The sequence below is a fragment of the Branchiostoma floridae genome, chromosome 12 (genome assembly GCF_000003815.2).
Source record: "Branchiostoma floridae strain S238N-H82 chromosome 12, Bfl_VNyyK, whole genome shotgun sequence".
In the NCBI taxonomy this organism is placed as follows: domain Eukaryota; kingdom Metazoa; phylum Chordata; class Leptocardii; order Amphioxiformes; family Branchiostomatidae; genus Branchiostoma; species Branchiostoma floridae.
This window is the reverse complement of record NC_049990.1, coordinates 6710201-6728519: the sequence shown is the minus strand read 5'-3', so window position 1 is coordinate 6728519 and position 18319 is coordinate 6710201. Positions and strand designations below refer to the sequence as shown.

The 18319-nt window shown below is 41.6% G+C and overlaps 3 protein-coding genes across 5 annotated transcripts in view; 1 reads left to right on the top strand and 2 right to left on the bottom strand.

Moving 5' to 3' along the window:
* LOC118427359 (DNA damage-regulated autophagy modulator protein 2-like) overlaps positions 1-1240 on the bottom strand; it is a 12609-nt gene extending 11369 nt beyond the window's left edge. Inside the window, exon 1 of one of the 2 annotated variants that reach the window (XM_035837108.1) lies at positions 1155-1240. The gene's annotated coding sequence lies outside the window, so the exon portion shown is untranslated. The remainder of the gene's footprint in view (positions 1-1154) is intronic. The other variant, XM_035837105.1, reaches the window with a different exon arrangement.
* Positions 1241-1405: 165 nt separating this feature from the next.
* LOC118427360 (thymidylate kinase-like) lies at positions 1406-7094 on the top strand. 2 transcript variants are annotated; one of them, XM_035837110.1, is made up of 6 exons: positions 1406-1730; positions 2903-3054; positions 4563-4671; positions 5382-5469; positions 5660-5848; positions 6224-7094. In XM_035837110.1, exons 1-6 carry the CDS (start codon positions 1675-1677, stop codon positions 6353-6355), a joined length of 726 nt encoding a protein of 241 aa, XP_035693003.1. In that variant the 5' UTR covers positions 1406-1674; the 3' UTR covers positions 6356-7094. The 2 variants fall into 2 exon arrangements, with proteins under 2 accessions (XP_035693003.1, XP_035693004.1); XM_035837111.1 differs by lacking the exon at positions 1406-1730 and adding an exon at positions 1794-1921.
* An 884-nt stretch (positions 7095-7978) lies between these two features.
* On the bottom strand, positions 7979-12416 carry LOC118427358. Its single transcript, XM_035837104.1, has 4 exons — positions 12238-12416; positions 10164-10220; positions 8837-8928; positions 7979-8307 (listed from the first exon to the last, which is right to left on the bottom strand). The coding sequence occupies exons 1-4, from the start codon at positions 12368-12370 to the stop codon at positions 7999-8001; spliced, it is 591 nt and encodes a 196-aa protein (XP_035692997.1). The 5' UTR covers positions 12371-12416; the 3' UTR covers positions 7979-7998.
* Positions 12417-18319: the final 5903 nt, after the last annotated feature.

Sequence of the window (18319 nt, the reverse complement as noted above, 5' to 3'; positions counted from 1 at the left end):
GACTATGGAAACACATCTTACACACCTGTAGAGAGTCTCACCTGGCCTGTAGACAATGGAAACACACCTTAGCTACCTCTACAGTATGTTACCTGGCCTGTAGACAATGGAAACACACCTTACACACCTGTCGGGAGTCTCACCTGGCCTGTAGACAAGGTATGACCCAGTTCCTCGGTTCCCCATTTTGGTACTGGCCTGTAGACTATGGAAACACACCTTAGTTACCTGTACAGAGTCTCACCTGGCCTGTAGACTATTGAAACACACCTTACACACTTGTACGGGTTCACCTGGCCTGTAGACTATGGAAACACACCTTACACACCTGTACAGGGTATCACCTGGCCCGTAGACTATGGAAACACACCTTAGCTACCACTACAGTGTGTTACCTGGCCTATAGACAATGGAGAAACACCTTAGCTACCTCTACAGTGTCTTACCTGGCCTGTAGACTATGGAAACACACCTTAGTTACCTGTACAGAGTCTCACCTGGCCTGTAGACTATTGAAACACACCTTACACACTTGTACGGGTTCACCTGGCCTGTAGACTATGGAAACACACCTTACAATAAGTTACACACCTGTACAGGGTCTCACCTGGCCTGTAGACAATTGAAACACACCTTACACGCCTGTACAGAGTCTCACCTGGCCTGTAGACAATGGAAACACACCTTACACACCTGTACAGAGTCTCACCTGGCCTGTAGACAATGGAAACACTGTTCAAACACACCTTAGCTACCTCTACAGTGTCTTACCTGGCCTGTAGACGCTGGAAAAACCCTTTAATACACACATGTAACGTTACAGGGTCTGACCTGGGCTGTACTTGTAGACAATGGAAATGCACTTTACACACCTGTACATTGTCTCACTTGGCCTGCATGAAAAGATAACACACCTTACTGACATGTACAGTGTCTCACCTGGCCTGTAGTTAAATGAAAGATGCTGTCTATTAAAGCTGTAGTACACCGGTGGTAGCCCGAGCCTCCTTGCCCGAGCGAATCACACTAAGTGTTGGAGTCTGCGCAGTAACATATTCCAAGAAGCAAGCAGAAAGGTCAGGAGTCACGTATACGCGCGTCACTTCCGGTTTCAGCGCACAACGGTTGCAGCACTACGAAAAATATTTTACCACCTGGCCTGGCTAACGTTTAACCCACGGAGGTTAAAAACCGCTAGAGCTTTCACCTTTGAACCTTTTTGAAGAGTCTATTCTTGTATGGGTGATAGCAGTTAGTAAAAAAGACTTTATATGCAAACAAATCAAGTATATTAAAACTGATCATTTGATGTAAACAACTTAAAACAATCAAACCAATTGCTGTACTGAAAGCAGATTATTATTTTCTTTGTTAAAACTAAAATAAAATTTCCCTTCGTTTTCTAATGACCTGGTCCCAAAATCAAACAACATGGCGTCTTTGTTGTGAAATTTTTGCTTGCCGATGAAAAAACACACTATCACAAATTTCTCTGGTTTATCAATGTCCACGCGTCATCGTAGAAGAGAATAGTAGATCAACTGTGACGAGGAGCAGTTTTATTTAACTTACAGGGAACAGGAGAGCGATAAAAGTGATGTTATTTTCATCATCGCTACATCGGAACACAGACTCTTTTCCTGTTCGAACGTGTCACCCGCGGATTCCAGAAAAATGCAACATCTACAGATCTGCAAGCTGGTCCATAGATTCCTAACGTTTACGTTCAGGTAATTGTTTTACGTCAACCAGTTCAAGATAGCAAAACAAGCACAGCTGATGCATGCAAATTAGTTTGCCCTTTAACCTTTGCTTTCCCGCCAAATTCTGAGTTTACGCGCCAAATTTCTAAACTGAGTGGTGACTGCTCACACAGAAGTCTGTGGACTGAATGTTATATCGGTGAACTGAAATAGGAATTGTAAGTTCTATACTAGGTTATGTCTGTTGCACAAAAGTATCTTACACTGTATATAGTGAATCGTTAACACTAACGTTTATATGTTTGGAGCTAAGGAAAGACAAGCTAAACTATTTGGGGGAGGGGGGCTGTTTATTAGGCCATCTTCCGAATGGTTAGAGTAATTGTGTTCTTTTGGTGCAAGTGACTTTTTTTTTCATTTGCAACAGTGCAAGTTGACCCAAAAATGTACTTGGAGTTTACGTTTAATGAGCAAAGATATCTCAAATTCTAGCTCACTCTCGAGCCAGATACTCTACTCTACTCTACTCAGATACATACAAGCTATCCACTTGGTCAAATCATCCCCAGACGGTGTAGTGAGCTATTTTCACTATAAGTCTTTCCCAGACCCCTCTAATTCAACGTTAAATTTGTTAGTTATTTAGATCGTATAAGTTGCTTTTATAGTTGTACCAAGGATCTTTTATTGGTTGTACTTGAAAATGAAAATTGTTATTCCTGAATTCTTTATCAAGCATTATTGACAGATTATTCGTAACACAAAGTCAAACGCCAGATTTCCCAATGCAGCATCTTAACGAATCGATATGCACAGACATTCTTTGACCTCTGGCAATAACACTGATGGTCAATCTCTGATATGCATCGTCGGCCAGGCCAAAACATCGGTCTACTAGACCGACGGCCCTCGGACTGGTTTGAACTGTCTGGGGCAAGTTGATCATTACAGAGGCTCTCAAATGAACCATTTTGTGTTTCCTAGGTCTTCTGTTGATCCTTCAAGTTTAACATCACAAATGAATGTTTCTTTACTTTTAACGTTCTGCCGCCATCCGCCCAGATCGTACAGCATGGCCTCAGCTCGAGGTGCCCTGATAGTGCTGGAAAGAATGTATTTCCCAGGATCCCCCATGTAGACCCTCGTATTGAAATCTTGAATTTTAACATCACAACTGATGCTGTTTTTCTGTTTTGTAGCCATCCACCCAGATCGTACAGCATGGCCTCAGCACGAGGTGCCCTGATAGTGCTGGAGGGAGTGGACCACAGCGGGAAGACTACACAGTGCATGAAGCTAGTGGAGGCGCTGAAGAAACACGGACAGAAAGCAGAGCTCATCAGATTCCCAGGTAACGAGACAGAACTGTGTGTAGTATAATTATATTTCAAACATACCTCATTATTTGACCCTGGTGTGGTCATAAGACTGTAAAATTTTAACCACTCACATCGGGAAGGACCCCTACTCTTTTCGATAAGTGCAGTGGGTTATTTAACATGTGCTCGAGGTGTGGCTCTCCTAACATACGGGACCTCCATTTAACGTCCTATCTGACTCAAATAGGTAATCATGTAACCAGACATGTCAACTGTTTTATTGTTTTTTATTTATTCGCAAATAATATTACAAAACATAAACAAGTTTAGTTCAGTTCAGTTCATCCTCGGAGAGGTGACACCATCGTCTCCACGTGTTCCTATCCAGCATCATCGAACGGAGCATGCCGGCCTGTAAACCCGTGTCCTGGAGCAGTAGCTTCCTGAGTGTGGCCGAAGGGCGGCCACGCCTGCGCGGCTCTCCCCGTTCCCTCTCCTGCCATTTCCTCGAGGCACACCACGTGCCCTGCCAAACGCAATCTTCCACTGCGGAACCATCCAAACCATATAAATAATATATACAAAGGAAACGTAAGGTAAATCAAAGGTAAATCAAACAGAAACTGATGTATCATTTGTAACTAAATTTCCCTGCCTACCATGGTGCTTCGCCACCTTCCCTCCCCTGTTAGCAATTTGACCTTCACCCTTTTCGAAGAAATGACACGTCAACTGTTTGCAGTGTATTTCTACATCTACGTTGTCGCTACCCCCAGATAACTCCATCAGGGGCAAAGTAGGGGGAGAGTTGAGGTCTCGGGCAAGTCAAGTCAACAGCCTGGCACGGAACAACCCAACTGTGGGGGTTGACATGACCGTGTCAGGCAAGGGGAAAAGTAATGTTAATAGTAAGATGGGCTGTAGTTTGAACTGGTGGCGTTCCTCCTCCTTTCTGAGAAAAAGTATGTGGATACCGAGTATTTATTGACCTTGGTGTATTATTGCAGCCAGTAGGTACCCAATATGAGTAATGAGGCCATTTTACGTGTTTGAGACACCTCCTAGAACATGGGACTCACATGTTAAGTCCATTTCAAAAGATGAATGCAATCCCTTACAACCTGTCCAAGCTAAGCCGACCACGGGATCAAACTAAGGCCCATGGACCTATGGAATTGGATCCAGATGGCCAAGCAGCGGGATTGCTTAACTAGAAAGTAGGGATGGGTACCAGTACAAAAGCATTTTTTCTTGTTGGACTGGTCCGAAAAAAACGGACCTGACAAAAATCAGTGGACTGGATGCTGGACGGATCAGAAAATGAACACACAATATCAACATGTTTTGGGGCTTACTGGTCCAAGAAAATAACAAGAACAAAGTAGAGTAGAGTTTATAGCCCGGACATGGACCTGATCCTCTGGACCTGAACGGTCCGTACCTATTTCTGTATCCACCCCTACTACTAGAAGGTAACATTTGTCAACAAATGCTGAATGTCTGATTAATTTAATCTTCATGTTCTTTCAACACAATGCAGACCGTACCACAGCTATAGGAAGTGTTATCAACGACTACCTGGGGAATAAATGTGAGCTACACGACTTCGCCATCCATCTGCTGTTCTCTGCAAACAGATGGGAAGCTGTGTAAGTTTACCACTTGGAATCGTGATTGTTACCTCCGTGAACTCGGAGGGAACATAAGCAGCTTGTGTTTTTGATTGTCTTGGTGTGCATCCACAATTATGTGAACATTGCAGTGTGGCAATCTGCAATTGTGTAAAAGGATACTTTGAGAGTTGGAAATCTGGTTTGACTGTAGTCTAATGTTGCACACTGGCAGGAAGTGATTATGTGCTGGTGGATCATGGATTGATGACTTATAGCTATACCCATATAGAATACAATATGGTGTATTCCGTATCACCCGAGGTATCAGCCCGACCGCGGGTGGGATCGCCCCGCGGGAGGGCCGAGACCGAGGGTGATGTGGAATACACCGTGTTGTATTTTATTTATGCCACCTAAGAAAAACCCTGTTTTGATGCAAAATGCGCCAGAAGTTGAACAAATTTGGTGCCCTCGAACAAAAAGTGTTGCAACAGTAATGTTCCAACGTCTGAATCAGGTATTCAAACATTCGATGGCGCCGCACTCGGCCCGCTCGATTTATTCGAATGGAGCCTGTGTGATACGCCTTTCGAACCAGTCTGATACGGAAGTTATGGCCCGGTCCGTATCGAACGTTTTCGTGTCACAGGTATGACATAAAAACAGTTACTTCAGGTAAAGATTAACCCTCCTGATAAAACTACCAGTATCCACATACTTAGTTGTTGCTTACATGTATGTTTCAGGCCTAGAATGGAGAAGCTTCTATCCGAGGGCACCTCTCTCATTGTTGACAGATATGCATACTCAGGAGTTGCCTTCACTGCAGCCAAGGTAGGAAAAATCAGAATCTTTACATCCGTGAAATCCTGTCACGGAGGGTGACAGAGTATTTGTTGTTGTCCGATGTGATGAGTGTTCACATCTGTCTCACTATGCTCACTTTGCTGCATTTGGCATGTCGTCTGCATGCAGTCGCAGAGTATGTTATCTACGGTCACTTGTTGTTGTTTGTTTGTTGTAGGGGTTAGACATGCGGCGGTTACAGCACTCTGACATCGGTCTCCCCCGGCCAGACCTGGTCATGTATCTGACCCTTCCCCCAGAGGAGGCAGCGAAGCGGTCGGAGTACGGCGGGGAGAGGTACGAACAGACGGACTTCCAGAAAAAAGTGGCCGAAAATTTCAAAGTCTTACAGGAGGATGACTGGAAGGTATGTATGAACGTATTTATTTGTCATAGAAGAGATTGAAATCCAGGAGAATATGGAATTCACTTAGGAGAGATAGAAATTCCAATTGTTATGCAACATGTTCTTGTTTTTGCTGCGATAGAAAAAGTGATAAATAGTCTGTATAGATTAGAATATGATGCTGAAAATACCAGTATTCTGATGCATTTCAGTTTTACATTTTAAAAGGTTTTATAGTGTTTAAACTATTTGCTTGATCACTTTGAAATTTAAAAAACATCTAAGAAAAAAGGAAAACAATTGCTGCCACTGACCTTTGAAAGACTTAATTTAATTAGGTTCAAAATATTAACTTTTCTCTAACCATTTTCTCCCTTGACTGTTTCTTCAATCTAGATTTTGAATGCAAACCAGACAATAGAGGAACTTCATACACACATCCTTCAACTAGCAAAGGAGGCTATAACCAAGTCAAGCTGTCAACCTATCTTACCTTTATGGAAGTCATTGGAAAACGGCCATGCTTAGCAGTTAACCAATAGTACCATGTTTGAATGCTATAGTTCCATTTCTTTAACTTTATTCAGTACCTCAAAGGTTCTTTATAAAGTCAAGGGCTAAGGCTTAGAAAGGTAGGACATAAACCTTATTGTTTATGTTTGAATATGCCTCATTCACATGTGGATATATGCAAACAGATAGACATTCATAGATGAACATGCACACGTACTCGTGTGCACATACATAGCTGCTCTGCATATTCACACACAGACACAAACATACATACACACACACACACACACACAGACATAAACATACACACACATGCATATGCACACACATAGAGAAATGTTTCATGATGTCATACAAAATGTATCATATTTGAACAATACTCTCCTTCCTATGTTGTACACAGATATGATTACACAAAAGACAGATTCTTCTTCTGCATGTACTATTTAATGACCCAGAAACAACTGTCCATGAGCTGTCCTTGAAATTATGCCAATTTCTAGAATAACAATAATCATGTCTTCCTCTTTGTGGCATCTGAAAATCATCCATGATGATGGTATATGTTATGTATCATTAAGATGAATAGATAAGCACATTCCATTGATTCCAGATATTAAAAATCTGAAGGCAACTTCTTGTGTACATCTTTTGTATATCCTGATATGCTATGAATAGTGGTGTACATTTATTCTTCATGGGTTATTCTTTGTTGATCTAATTCAGTTATTTTAAGTATGACAACTCTTGATATTTGAAAGAAATATGAATCACTCACATAATAATAATTTTACATGTACTCAAACTGATACTATGAACAGGTTGTCACATAAATATACATGCTAACATTATACAATTAAGTTATGATAGTATCAATAACTTAAGCAATAAATAAGTAGATAAAACATTGAAAATACATCTATAGCTTACAAGTGTTATTAGACAAACAAACAAAAGAACAAGACACATGATGATATATAGTATTTGAGATATCAACATTTGACAATAATCTTCCCATTGACAGAAACATACTGCAGTTAAGCTGTAGGAGTAGCATGGAAGCGATCCCATTCTATCTCTAGTTAGCTCCTCTGATCACATCCAAGAAGAATATAACTTTTCACTGGCGAAGACGACTTTTTAAATACTTAGCTTTTTGTACCCGTAGTTTTATAAATACCTAATCATATTGACGATAAATATGAGTAGTAACAAGATATCTGCCTCAATTATTTCACTGGAACATTCCTTAGCAAGCTTGGGCATTATTGCTTCACAGCTCCACTAACTAGAGTTGGAGGTACCACAATAACATTGACGGCTCTTGATACTTGTCAACATTCCTGGCCTGGCATTTTTTACAGTGCACCAAATACTAGTACAAATGTATTATTGAATCTAGTTTGCAATAAGAACTAGATGAAACTTCCTTTTTGTAGCGTCTTGTAGTCTCCTTGGGTTGCTGGAAGAAGTGTAAAAATTGGCCAACATGCGACTCTATTGCCGTCAAACGTTGATGGCAAAACTAGTCTCCCTGTTGGGCCAATTTTACTACAGTTTTAAGGGTCACCTCATGGGCGTTTGGTGTCACCTCATGGGCGGGGGACATTGTATTGATGCTGTTTTGCTGTGCTGTAAGTGCATCATCAGTTCACTCTCTAGATGTCAGCCTCGAGGTCGCTGTCGGTCGAGGCAGTAGAGTCCACGCTGGCCGTACTGCCGGATCTGTATGTCGCTCCCACGGCGGCCACGTTTATGACGTCCTGCGACTGTCTGCGCGGCGGGACCTCGTACTTCGGTACCCACGTCTTCCCGATCGTCTTGAAAGCCGTCTTGTTGAGATAGTCCAGAAGGTCGTAGAAAACCAAGGACTCCTCGAGGAAGTCGATGAGGGAGTCTACCGTGATGTTCATGCTGAAGCCGTCCATGACCATGTAGTAACGCCACTGGTAGATCACTCTCTCGATCTGGGCAGGGAACAGACGAAGATATGCTAATGTTATGACGTCATAAGTCAAAATCAAAGATGGCGGACCATATGAGAAATTACGCTATATTGGATCTGCATTGTTGAACTTTTTAAGATATTTTTTTTTTCAACAAACATGCAACAAACAAATACACAACGGCGCCGTATTCAAGTAATTTCATATAGCCCATATCAGCGGTACCACTGGATAGAATGTATCATCCTGCTTTTGAATGCCATATGATTAAGGAAGGAAGCAAAAAATCCAGTATGTACATTGTGTCTTCCATAGAAGTCTATTGCATTACATGAAAACATTCCGCCCGGGGAGGCTGGTGGAGAGACAATCAGCACCAAGGACAGTAGACAATACGCCAAATTCGGTTCATTCTAGTGCAACCATCGAAGGCAGACATGGCAGAGAGAAGTAGTTTAAATCAAACATGTCTTTATGAGGGCACAAAAAGTACCTGGTATCGTGGAGAAGCCATCTCCTTGTCCATAACAATATTTGTAATGACCCTAACCTGTTCATGTATGTCTCTGGAGTCTGTCTTGATGACGGCGACGTCTACGGGAGTCAGGCCCAACTCCGCCGCCATCGGCACCCAAGACACGCCTGGTGGACGAGAAACAATGTTTTAAGCAGATGATTCCAAAACTAATTGAAACCACCCGTCAATGGTAAAGTCAGATTGGAAAATCAATATATACTGGGTTTCTATCTGCACAACCAAAGTCTTTTATCTGGCGACTTTTCAGTAACTTTTTAACTGTTATCCCAAGGCCTATTGGAACAATGATATGTTTCCGATTATTATACCCGTCCGTTTTTCCATGCCTTCTCATTCACTCCATGGAAAATGGAGATATTTTTCTGGGTGTGTCTGTCTGTGTTTGTGTTTCTGGATTGTTATAGCATAACACAAGAACCGTTTGATGGATTACGATATTTGGTATGTGGATAGGTGTTTGGTACACGATGAAAATACCAATGCCCTGCTGCATTTCATGTTTTACATTGCTAATTATAAACTGTATTTGTTGGTTCACTACAGCAGAAATAAAAAAAAAACTGAAGCGTTTGACCGAGGAGCTTTTATCAGCTGATAAAAGCTCCTTGGTTTGACCGTCGCCAAAATCTAGTACATTTGTAACTGTACTGTTACCATTGCGTATTTACTAGACTACTCCTTGTCGTATTGAGATGTGATGACTGGACTCTGTTGTAAGGAGTATCTGAGGTCATGAAGCCCAGAGGGAGGTATCCGAAAGGTTCCCTTGCCATCGGCAGATAAAATCTCAGGGTTGTGTTGATAAGAACCTAGTATAAAATGAGACCACACTTTGGTGGGCTTACGTATTCTGTTGACAACGCTGTATTAAGACATTCTTTCTTTCCCCATAGATGCCTTGTCAGTACCGTGGTATCTCTGTGGATTTGGCCCATTTGTATTTTAAGAAGTTGAAATAAGCCGCAGTACGCGGCGTCGGCAATCCTCAAATTGATGGCTTTATACATATACCTACTTAATCTCTTCACCCTCGAGAAGAAGTCGTCAATACTGTATAAAGAAGTCCCCTTTTCTAGGTTCAAACAAGGTGAAGGGTGTGACGTCTTCGTCCGTTCGTTTTGTTCAGAAGCTTATAGTGCCAAGTTCGTGTCATATAATGCTGCAAGTGTCCTAGGCCTTGCTGTTTCGTCCCTTCCAAGACGGGTGCAACTCCAACCAAGATGCCCTTCCCGGGATTGAACCGGGTTCTACCAATTACCAACCAATCGGAACCAGGAGTACAACTAAGAGTAGAACTCCGCTTGACATCGATCGTCGGTAGATGTCTACTGATACCCACCTAGTCTCTTCGCTCTTCTGAAGTAGTCACCAATACTCTGTGTCACAGCTTTCAACTCTGAAAAACAACAAGTACCTGTTATAACCCGCACATTCTATGTTACGGCACTTCTTGAAAACTCATTTCACGGCAAACAGCCGAAAATGAGAATGAGCGAAGTATTCTAGCGTAAAAAATATGTCAAAGAAGAAAAAGCAAGGCATTCATTGTTTTGTAAACAATGTTATGTGTGTTTGATAATTCGTTCAACCTTTCTGACCACTTAGATTTCATATTGAAGGCAACATTTCTTGCCCAACAATTCTACGCACGCTCACATATTTTTTTAAATGCCCAGCGGATAATATCAAATCAGTGTTGCCTTACAAGGAAAGTGGCCGACTCCGCGTACTGCATGTAGATCATACTAGCTTGTAACTTTATCTATTATGTATTTGAAAACTTTCCTTTTTTGTGACCTGTACTTAGCCCAATGGGCCAAATACATGTCTGCACAAAGGTCTTAATTCATCAAAGTGACACCTCAAGATAGCGGCAGCAAGTTTAGAAACAGCCACAGCTCAGAAAAGCTAAATGCTTTGTCCTGAAATTGAACTGCCATGTTGACGTCAGGTTCCATTTCCACCGGGTTCCTTCATTGTGATCGGTCATTAAAGTAGTACGTCCAAATACGGAAGACGAATTGCAACGATTTCTGGTATCTGCCTGCCAACGTGTCGACCACCATGCATGCATATGCCTATGGCTACTCCTCGTCTATTTGTAAATTGCCCTCTAGAAATTTCGAGCTGAACTGGTTGGCTTCTCGGCGACGAGTGTTCACGTCAGATGAACGTCAGGAAATGCAAGACATTTTAAGGTAAGATTACGAGACGCTGACACAAAGATAATTTCTGTTGACTTGCAATTTATATTGCTAGATGTCTCATGGCGATAGTGGAAACCTTGGCCTTAGCTCAGCAAATTATGCAACAAATCATTCTTCAGTTATGCTGTCTCCATCAGACTCCGTGGCTGCCTATAGATCTGCCAGGCAGATACAGCAGACAACAATAACAACGTTTAAAAACGGACTGATGCAGTTCTGTCAGCAGAACCTACGTACATTGGACAATGAGAATCAATGAGAAACATTTATGATGTGGCACTGTTTGAACGAACTGTGTAGCGACGTAGCAGAAATATGTTTGCTTAGCCCAAGATTCAATTTTCATAAGAAATATCTATTTGGCTTTTGTTACTTTGACGTCAAACCTATATACATGTACTATAAATCCCGAAGATGACTTGGACAAATAGAAAGAAATAGCAACATAGAAGTGAAATGTGTGAATGTTTTGAAACGTGAGACTATCTCGATAGATCGTTATGTCGCTGGCATCTACCACTTGTTGTTGACACCGCCCGGCACCAAGACACTTGCTTCCGGCAAATGCCAGGAAGAAGACATTGCTGTATATACATATATATCTATCATTGTCGCATCTTTCTCTGTGTAGGACGTTGGTATTCAGCCAATTGCTATATTACCGCACAACATACAGTCCAAATTGACCGGCTTCAAGAGAATAAGAATATAAAATACTTTGTGTGTGATGCGACGACCAGTACTTGACTTGTACGGTCTTTTGTGAAACATCTTACGTCTTACATTTAAATTTAGTTTTCATTCACACGCTCGCACCAGCTTGGGGGTTCCCAAAAGAAGTCGTCATCGATATAGTCAAATCAACACGGCCTAAGTAAATGTTCTGTATGATATCCTCTGCAAACTCCAAATCTATATAACGTGAGAGATTCTTATTTTATTTGATTTATAGTGGCTGTATAAAGAGGAATATAGCCTGGGCTACCCAACTAGCCGGAGGCTCAGTATCAAAGGCTAGATATAGCCATGGTAACTGTACAATATTAAACAGCATTACGTTTATCGATACATGAGATTTGTATTTCGAACTAGGTTATACAGACAAAGTAAGATACGGATAACTTTAGATACGGAGACGATCTGTGTTTGTTTACTAGCTAGGCTAACAGTCGTACTATATGTGATATTCTATGAAACAGTGCTTACCTCTCCTACGTCTATCGTCGATTTCTTTCTCACTCTTCCACATGGCCTTGTACCAAGTCCGTATTCTCTCCACCCACTCCACCTCCGACTCGTCAGGGCGCATCTTCAGGTTCGAGTTCGGCCGCAGTGGCATTCTTCCGAGTATGATCCTCAGGGGTCCGTGGAAATAACACTCGCTCCACCTTTCAATACAAAAAAACAACAAATCATTACAATGTCAGTATGATCCTCAATGGTCCGTGGAATCAAAACTTGCTCCACCTTTTAATATAGAAAACAACACATCATTACAATGTCAGTATGATCCTCAGGGGGCCGTGGAACCAAGACTCGGCCCACCTTTTAACGTAGAAAACAACAAATCATTACAATGTTAGTATGATCCTCAGGGGCCCTGGGAACTTAAACTCGAACCAACTTTCAATATAGAAAACAACAATACATTCAAATGTTAGTATGGTCCTCAATGGTCCGTGGAATCAAGACTTGCTCCACCTTTTAATTGATATAGAAAACAACAACAATACATTGCAATGTTAGTATGATCCTCAGGGTGCCGTGGGGCCAAGACTCTCTTTTCCTTCAACTTAGAAAGACAACAATGCATCGGTAAGGTGGCAAGGTGGTCTTGTGGCTAGAGTTGGGGAGGTAAAATTTGCATAGCCTGCATATCCAGTCGTATTATAGCTCCCGAGTCTCTTCTGTCCTCTCCGCAAATGCTAAAAATTGCGGTACAAGAAAAGACTTCCCTCTTTTTCTGATGCAGCCCTGTGGGATTCCCTATCATCATTGTTATCCAAAAGCGACAAAGTCAACTACTGCTTCAAGGCGCCCTATATATGGTTTGAATCACTGCTATCCTTGTCCCAACCAGGATGACTTTTACTAACAGATGAATATTCACGTAAAGCACCTCTATCCTTCATTTCCTAACTTATTTTACATATGCAAAGTTTCACTAATTTCTCTTTAGGATTGCAACAGTTTTAATACGCTTTCAAACAATGTTATTTTAATTTGGTTTAATTTTATTAACTTTCTGTTAATTCCATAGATTGTTGACTTGTAGCACCAGGGCCCATTGAAAAACGCGTTGGCGATCGATATGGGGATTTCCTAGCGAAATATAAAGAATAAACAAAAATTTAAAAGACCTACCTGATTCTTTTTATCATTACTGGTACCCCAGACATTTTCCCGACGGTTCAAGAACCGGTAGAGGAGAACTTTACACCTCTGTACGCTCTAATCAACACTAGTACTGCTCTCTCAATCCTATTTTTTCTACCCAATTGTTGAGCCCAAAAACACTTATGCAGAAGAGTAGGGTGACCCGGTGTACTTGTCCAAACAGCGCCTACTGCGTCCAGCTTATATATCGCCCCGTTTGGCAGCCACTGGCGCACAAGTATGCACAGCGTCTTCGTAATGTCACAGCTAAGGAACCAAACAATCTGGCCGGGGATAACTTAAGACCTGTCCATCATCGTTCACTGCTGGGCAAAAGGACGCTTGGAAGGCCCGAGGTCATTGACCTTTCAGCTATTTCACGTAAACTCTTTATCTTTCTTTCTTTCTTTCTTTCCTCAAATCAACATCGCAGAGTTACAGTGCAATCTGAACACCGTTGATCTTACAGCATGGAGTAAAATCACATTACATAATAACTAGACACAGTAGGCAATATTTCAGTTGATGTGATTAAATAGATAACATCCGTGCGCGCATAGATTTTCAGCCGTTTCCAAAAATAAAAATAGAATAAAAAAAACTTTGTAGGCATACTGTAAATCGTTCAAAGCAGCCGCAAAATGAGCAAATTTATGCCTGTGTTGCAAAAATCGAAACATCGGAAAACACATATTAATGTCATTTCAAGGTCAAAGAAGATGTGAAAGAACATAATGAAGAATCTATTGTTCGATATACTATATTCTGTATGTTCAGTCATTTGTTCAACACTTAGATTTGATAATGAAGGCAACTTTTTATGGTCATTTTTTCATTCGCGCGCTCGCATCAGTTTTTGGGTTCCCAGAGGATGCCATCCATACAATCAAATCAACATGGCCTACCTGCAGGGCAAGAAGAACGTTTGGAAGGCCTGGGGGTCATTGACCCTTCAGCTATTGCAAGTACACCCTCTAGCCGTAATAATTACACAATATGCCCAGCTGTGGTTTCTTGTTGATTTCTATTTGTAGTGACAACGATGCGTCAAAAGTTTTCATATTGTAACATTGCTTTATATATTCCTTGCATATTTATCAACTTTGTCATATTTTGGTACAGTAAAGATTATATTTTGTTAATATTTCTTTTTTATACATACATGTATATGTTACGTATTGGCGTTAATTCAACTACGTTTACCTAAGTGCGTCACCACTAGCTGTCTATAACTGTCCCAGCACTTGAACAAAAAACAAAACTACTCGTCCAAAACATTGTGTCAGGCATGCTTCTGGTACTGTTGATCTGGACTCCCACTTAAAGAACATATATCGTCGCCTTGTACCTAATCCTGTTGGTGAAGACGTTTTGAAGAGACGCTATTTATCATATCCTACCGATTTAGAAGGGGTCTTGGCCTTTCCTTAAGATAACGAAGATTTATAGGCTCTTGAGCGCGTTGTCATCATATTAAGCATGGCGTGGCCAGTTTTGGTCCCATTTCACTTGGGCGGTGACCACGTAGCCACCTTAACTTTGACAGAGCACTCAAAGAATTTCAAATGTGGAAATAAATCTTAATGTGCACGTGTGTTTTGTTGTCTTTTAAGTTATACCTTTACATTTTGCATGGTGTTTTAGTTATGAAGTCTAGGGTTGCAAAAATCCAGTTAACGTCGCAGCAATGAACCGTCTGTAGCTAGTAGAATGGGGTTCATCTTTGACATATTCCGTACTTATACCCCTGTCTTTAGATTTGGCAAATGTAAACAAACCAAGACCTCCGAAACAAACAACACTAAATATTTGGCTGCATTTCATTATCGCAAGACGACTGTAGAAGGCTAGGAGATACCCATCTTTGCTCTATATCCAAACGCCTTGAATTACTCATCTATCAATATGCATACAAACCGTCTGCAGATATATTTGGATGATGAAAGATTGGTCATTGGTGATCAAGTGATGGGAGAGAGGGCGTGGTTTTAGCCCATTGCGTCTTCTCTACACTTCCCGATAAGCGTGTTGCTGCATTTATCGAACAGAGGTTTGACGCCTAAAACCTATAGGGAAAATGCTGTGTTATGTCCAATGTCTATTATTTTTCAGCGACCTGTGGAGCCTGGTAGAGGCTAACACACGGACCTCTTATGGACTTAAATATATACGCACATGTGAACCTACCTTAAGTCTTTCTAATACACGGGCCTGAAGGCTCAACGATCTCCCCAAAGGAAGGTCTGATCATTGAAAAGATAATGCCTATCTAGGCTATAGAGAGACGTCTAGTCTATAACTGCAAAGCCATGACATTCGTCTTATAGATGGGGAGTTTGTAAACAGTATAATGAAGACAACAGGGACAAGGATCAAAATGCTAAACATTCTGGGACTAGTATGATGAGTGGCTAGTCAACAAGTTTGGATATTTTGATCATGAAGGAGCGAAGTTTGAAGATCTTATCATCGGATCTGGGAATTCTGTCTGTCACTGTCTGTCAGCGCCATAAGGGGGTGGTCACATAGGCCGTGCGATCGTCGTACGATCGCTAACTTCGGGCATTTTGGAGGTAAAAAAATGCACGCGTCTCCTGCAAAGTTTAACTGTCTTGGTACACAAAATGCTGTTTTGGATCCATGTCGGTGGTTAGTTCTGTCACGGCCTGATTGAAAATTCTACTACATCAAAATCTTACGACGGCCTACGTCGTATGCGACCGCGCGATGTGAATGCGATAAGAAGTATCAGCGGATCAGAGGATACTGAAGATGATACATACTCTTGTACCTTCTGAATATCAGGTGAAATCAAAAGAGGGTGGGACGGTCGTCTTGTGCTCGTCTTCTCGTCTATTCCTCCCCTGGGATCTGATATACGGTCAGTCACGCTGTCCTAGCAGCCTGGATGCAGAGCAGTAGCGAACTGTTCTGTTGACGAATGTCTGCTCCCCTTTAATATATCAACTGTTTACTCAAATCAGCATTGCAGCGATGCAGGGGTGAATTGTTGGGCATACTTTCACTTAAAATGGGTCTCCTCACCAAAGGGGCCCGCAGATTTATATCCCACAAGGCACTGCGTGGTCAATGCGACCCAAATGCCGAGTTTCTTTCTGGGGTTTCGTCGACAAATAGATAGAACATACCTCCGGCTACTTCTGAAGAGCGTGTCAGTAGGTCATGGCGCCGGAATCTGTCTTCTGGTGACTGGCAGAAGAAGTCTTCACGTAACTTCACCACGAAGAAAACACACCGCATGATCTTGGGGGTCCGATGAAAAATTTATTTGACAAGAAGGTCTATCGTGTTGACACATACATATTTCGTGTAATGAAAGAAGGTCTGTCCCTCCAGCAATTCATCAAAATCTCTGGATGTGTTTTGGCAAAAGAAGTGACCCAAACCATAGGGCATGGTTCACGGTAACCACTTGTCAAAGTACTCATACGTCTATGTATAGCTCTATTAGGTATGTCTCATATATGGGGAAAATGAAACTAATGACACACATTTACAGACATGTGCAGAAATTATGGACCTAGAGATTTGATTTCTTGTTCTTACGCCATACCACTGGCGCCGACACAAGAGATATTTTTATCAACAATAGAAAACCTATAATATAATTACAGTTTACTATTGATCACATATAATTACAGTTTACTATTGATCACAAATAAGAATGCATCTACTGCAGTTGATGCTATATTTCTTTGTAGTTGTCATTGTACAATCATGTTCATGTGTTACCAGAGAACTGTTTTGTTTCGTGTCATTGTTTTACACAATCGGCAAACCACCTCTAGGCATAACACACCAATTTTGTATTACTTCCTAAGACTGGATTGTGAGGTTTGATACAGTCATACGGTGCCGGGGAAAACCCCACTCTTTTCGTCGGGTTCTTTACCGGGCTCAATGTATGGCTGTCCTCAAACACGGTTTCACGTCCCACCCGAGTGTACGTACATCCCTAGCTGAAACTAGGTACATGTACTCGTAATCGTTAATCGTAATACCCCTGTCACATTTGGCGAAAATCGATCGGACGACTATTCTGCGGCAATCGCCCGAGCCCCGCTTATAATAATAACTTTATTGCACACCAATTGTACAAGGTACAAAATATGGCTTTTATGTGACAGGGACGGTTTTCAGGTGAAAAATACGCGCAACCCTCTGTCGACCTTAAATATGGCCGATCTTCCATCGATACGCCAAAAGATCGTGGATAATGTGACAGGGGTATAAAGATTTCATCTGCCCGACAAGTGGGGAAATAACTGTACATAGAGTATCTTTCCCCAATGGGACCAGCTAGGTATTCGAACCCAGTGGGGTTTAGGACAATTACTGAACAAGTGTTATCAACAGTGTTACTTATCAGAGTTGACCACAGGTTAGTGTACATGGAGAACTCCGCGTGTGTTCTTAACAGTTGACATTCACATTGACCTCTCTGGCTGAAGATATGTCGATAATTCATTAGCAGAAAACGGCAACATTTTTCTGGACGCCTGGAGGGTGCAAATTATGGCGCGTCCTTAAATTAGCCTCAGGTTACTCCAAGTCAAATAGATGATTTCGAAAATATAAAGGTCCAAATACATGATGCATTTTTGTAGGCGTAGTCCAATGTTTTTGGCATCGCAAAATTAAGGCATAGAAAGGTATTTACCATACTTCTGTTTGCAAATGCATACAGCAGGATGGAGACAATGTTTCAGTCCTTCAGGTGTTGAAACATGAGAATTAAGTTGAATTCTATTTGGACAGTTTCTCACAGTTTCTGTGTGATTTTAATTTCAAATTTAGTATGATTCCAGAAGGCGGAGGTTCGAACCCCACCAGGGCACGATTCTGAGGGGTTGTATTCGCTATTTCAGATGATGACGTAAGGCCTATGGCT

Coding starts and splice junctions, on each gene's coding strand:
- LOC118427360 (XM_035837110.1), top strand. CDS start 1,675: ATGCAACATCTACAGATCTGCAAGCTGGTCCATAGATTCCTAACGTTT. Junction 1,731..2,902: donor TTCCTAACGTTTACGTTCAG/GTAATTGTTTTA, acceptor TCTGTTTTGTAG/CCATCCACCCAGATCGTACA. Junction 4,672..5,381: donor GCAAACAGATGGGAAGCTGT/GTAAGTTTACCA, acceptor TGTATGTTTCAG/GCCTAGAATGGAGAAGCTTC.
- LOC118427358 (XM_035837104.1), bottom strand. CDS start 12,370: ATGCCACTGCGGCCGAACTCGAACCTGAAGATGCGCCCTGACGAGTCG. Junction 10,221..12,237: donor CGACGATAGACGTAGGAGAG/GTAAGCACTGTT, acceptor GTTGTTTTTCAG/AGTTGAAAGCTGTGACACAG. Junction 8,929..10,163: donor CAGAAGAGCGAAGAGACTAG/GTGGGTATCAGT, acceptor CTCGTCCACCAG/GCGTGTCTTGGGTGCCGATG.